Source organism: Octodon degus, unplaced genomic scaffold (assembly GCF_000260255.1).
Source record: "Octodon degus isolate 3935 unplaced genomic scaffold, OctDeg1.0 scaffold00060, whole genome shotgun sequence".
NCBI lineage: Eukaryota > Metazoa > Chordata > Mammalia > Rodentia > Octodontidae > Octodon > Octodon degus.
The window spans coordinates 8,272,762-8,275,458 of record NW_004524636.1 but is presented as its reverse complement, the minus strand read 5'-3'; the positions used below and the strand labels follow the sequence as shown (position 1 = coordinate 8,275,458).

Below are 2,697 nucleotides of genomic sequence, written 5' to 3'. Positions count from 1 at the left end.
AATACTTATAATTTCTTAAAAGGTAGTCTGACTGAGACTTGCCTCATTTCTTACTTGGACTTTTCCCCCCACATTAGTACTGAAACTATGTGTAGGTGGCAGGCTCCTTATCGCTAAGTAGAATAGGAACAAGTGCTGCTCTGATTTGATCTCGCCATTGTTCATTGCTGAGGACCATCCACACGTCGGCGCTCCAAATCAGGCTCTGGTGCTTCTCTTCTGCCTTCTTGATGCACTTTTCTTTAATCTCTAGGAATTGTTTAATTTCAGTCACCCCAGCTCCTCCTCATTTCATGTTTGGTCAGCTTCTTTTCCCAAACTCTTCACATCCCAGGATTCCTTGTGGTCAGGCCCCACGGTGGTGTCTTCCAGTGGCACATACATGATAGGAGTTGGAGGGACACACCTATGAGGTCTGTACGCACCTGTTGAATCTCATCACATAGTAAACTTAAGATACGTGTAGTTCAGTCTTCCTAGGTTGTAAACAAATACTTAACTCTAGCTAATGTTAAGAGTGAAGTATACTGATATCAGCAATTTAATTTGACATGCATCAAAAATGAGATGGATGAGCACATAAAAATGAAATAATTCCTTAGAAATAAGATGGATGGGTAGAAATCTATGTGGCTAATCCCATATAGTAACACATTAACAAATATCGAGTCTACTTGGTGGGCACAAGAATATTCTTTGTACATTTTTCAGCTTTACTATGTTTCTGAAAATTATCATACTAACAAATGAGATCTTGTCTCCAAGCCAGCGGTCTTCACATAACACCACTCACAAATAGTAACACATTCCTCTTCATTCTCAGAGGCTTCTTTCATTTCTTATGATTGAAGCTATCCATTCATTCAATAAACTTGATTTTGAGGACCTAGGACAGATCAAGTACATTGTGGGGCCTAAAGCTACAGAGATGAATTTTTCAAAAACTTCTGACCACGATGACTTCAGGTGATACAGAAGAAAGAATTCAGGGTGATTCTCATGAGTTCGGTTCAGTGGCTAGGCTGACGTTGATGCCATTAATTAGCACAGGAGAGAAGGGTGAGGGCTTAGACTTAGAGACAGAGAGGAACCTCAAGTTTATCGAAAGCACCTGTAGTCATCCATGTGGAAGCATATACTAGTTGGAAATTCAGTTGTGTTGTATTAGGTGATGTACTGTGTTGCTTTCAGGCTAATGATTGGACCAAGGTCTTATGCATGCCAAACAATCACTGTCCTATGGAGCTAAACCTCCAGCTCAAAATTAATCATGGGAGGAAAAATAAAAAGACTATGTAAAAAGGAAAAAAAGACATTTGAAACCAGAGCAGCAAGGAATCATAATCATTTAAGATATGGGCAGCAGAATAAATGATTAAGAAAGGAAGTACAGAAAGATATGGAGCACATCAGAAAGCATCCATCTATTAGGGACTGTAGCTCTGATGTGTAGAAAATGTTAACTTCAAATGGGCACTCTTAAGTCTTGTTAAGCAATGCCTATCCTACCATCTCTACCAAGTCTAAGAGATAGTCTCTTCTGTAGGCCACACACTGAATCCTGTGGATGCCCATTTTACACACCTGAAAACCAAAGGCTGACAGTATCTGTGCCCATGTTTCCACTTCTATTGTGGTTCACAGTGTCACTTTCCATTGCCATAGGCAAAGGAGCAAAACTGAAAGAGAAAGGGAGCAGATGCTCAAAGACTTAGAGCTCATCATTGTAGATAAATGAAGATCTTGAGATATTTCAAGCACAGAAAAGAACTTAAACCTGCAGCAATTTGTGCAAAATTCACACTGTGAACAGCAATTGACCTATACTGAAGTGTCATCTATTACATTCAGTTAAAGTTGTGGTTTTGAGACTTAATGAAAAATATTTAATTTGCATGAAGTTTTGTTATTGTTGTTGTTGATTTGTACCTTTATAAAAGGGATAAGCACCAGGAGTGTAGACCCTTGGAAGTCAACCCTGGTAATCCGGGAGAAAGTTTTCCATTAAAACAGATGTGTGTCTTTCCCATGAAAGGAACTCAGAACTTGTTCACTGATATTCCTGAGACCTGTTAATGAACCTAAATTTGAAACTATCTGTGTTTCTAGGTCAGTGTGTATGCGACTTAGCCCAGTGGGCAGTACTTCCAAGTCACTCTTTTGTTGTTTTCTTTTCCTTTTCAGATAAAACTATCTGACTTTGGTTTCTGTGCTCAAGTTTCCAAAGAGGTGCCAAAGAGGAAATCGCTGGTAGGCACTCCCTACTGGATGGCACCTGAGGTGATCTCTAGGCTGCCTTATGGGACAGAGGTATGTGGTAACAGCCGTGTGGCGAGTGGCAGGGCTGGACAGGCTGAGCATGTAGTGACTCTCATGCAGTTGGTGACCACAGATCAGGGTGATGACTTTTGACTCCACATTCCCTGACTTGGAGAGAAGGTGGTGGCGGGAAGGCCTCAAACCACCACTGCGGACCTCAGCAGTGTTCATGGGTCCTTTTATCGCAACACTGCCATGGATGCTTAGGTCCCGGGGCATAATTCAAACTCTCCTCTCTCTCTTAGCAGCCACATAAACCACAGTAGCAAGACTTCAGATGCAGGTAGCGACGTGCAGGTAAACAAGCAGGATGTTGCAGAGAGGGGATAGATGAGAGAGAGAGAGAGAGAGAGAGAGAGAGAGAGAGAGAGAGAGAGC

At 41.6% G+C, this 2,697-nt stretch overlaps 1 protein-coding gene across 2 annotated transcripts in view; it reads left to right on the top strand.

Moving 5' to 3' along the window:
• Positions 1-2,697, top strand: part of Pak5 (p21 (RAC1) activated kinase 5) — a 109,904-nt gene that overhangs the window by 101,544 nt on the left and 5,663 nt on the right. For both annotated transcript variants that reach the window (XM_004634297.1, XM_004634298.1), the window contains one exon: positions 2,185-2,310. In XM_004634297.1, the coding sequence (XP_004634354.1) occupies positions 2,185-2,310 (126 nt within the window). The remainder of the gene's footprint in view (positions 1-2,184; positions 2,311-2,697) is intronic.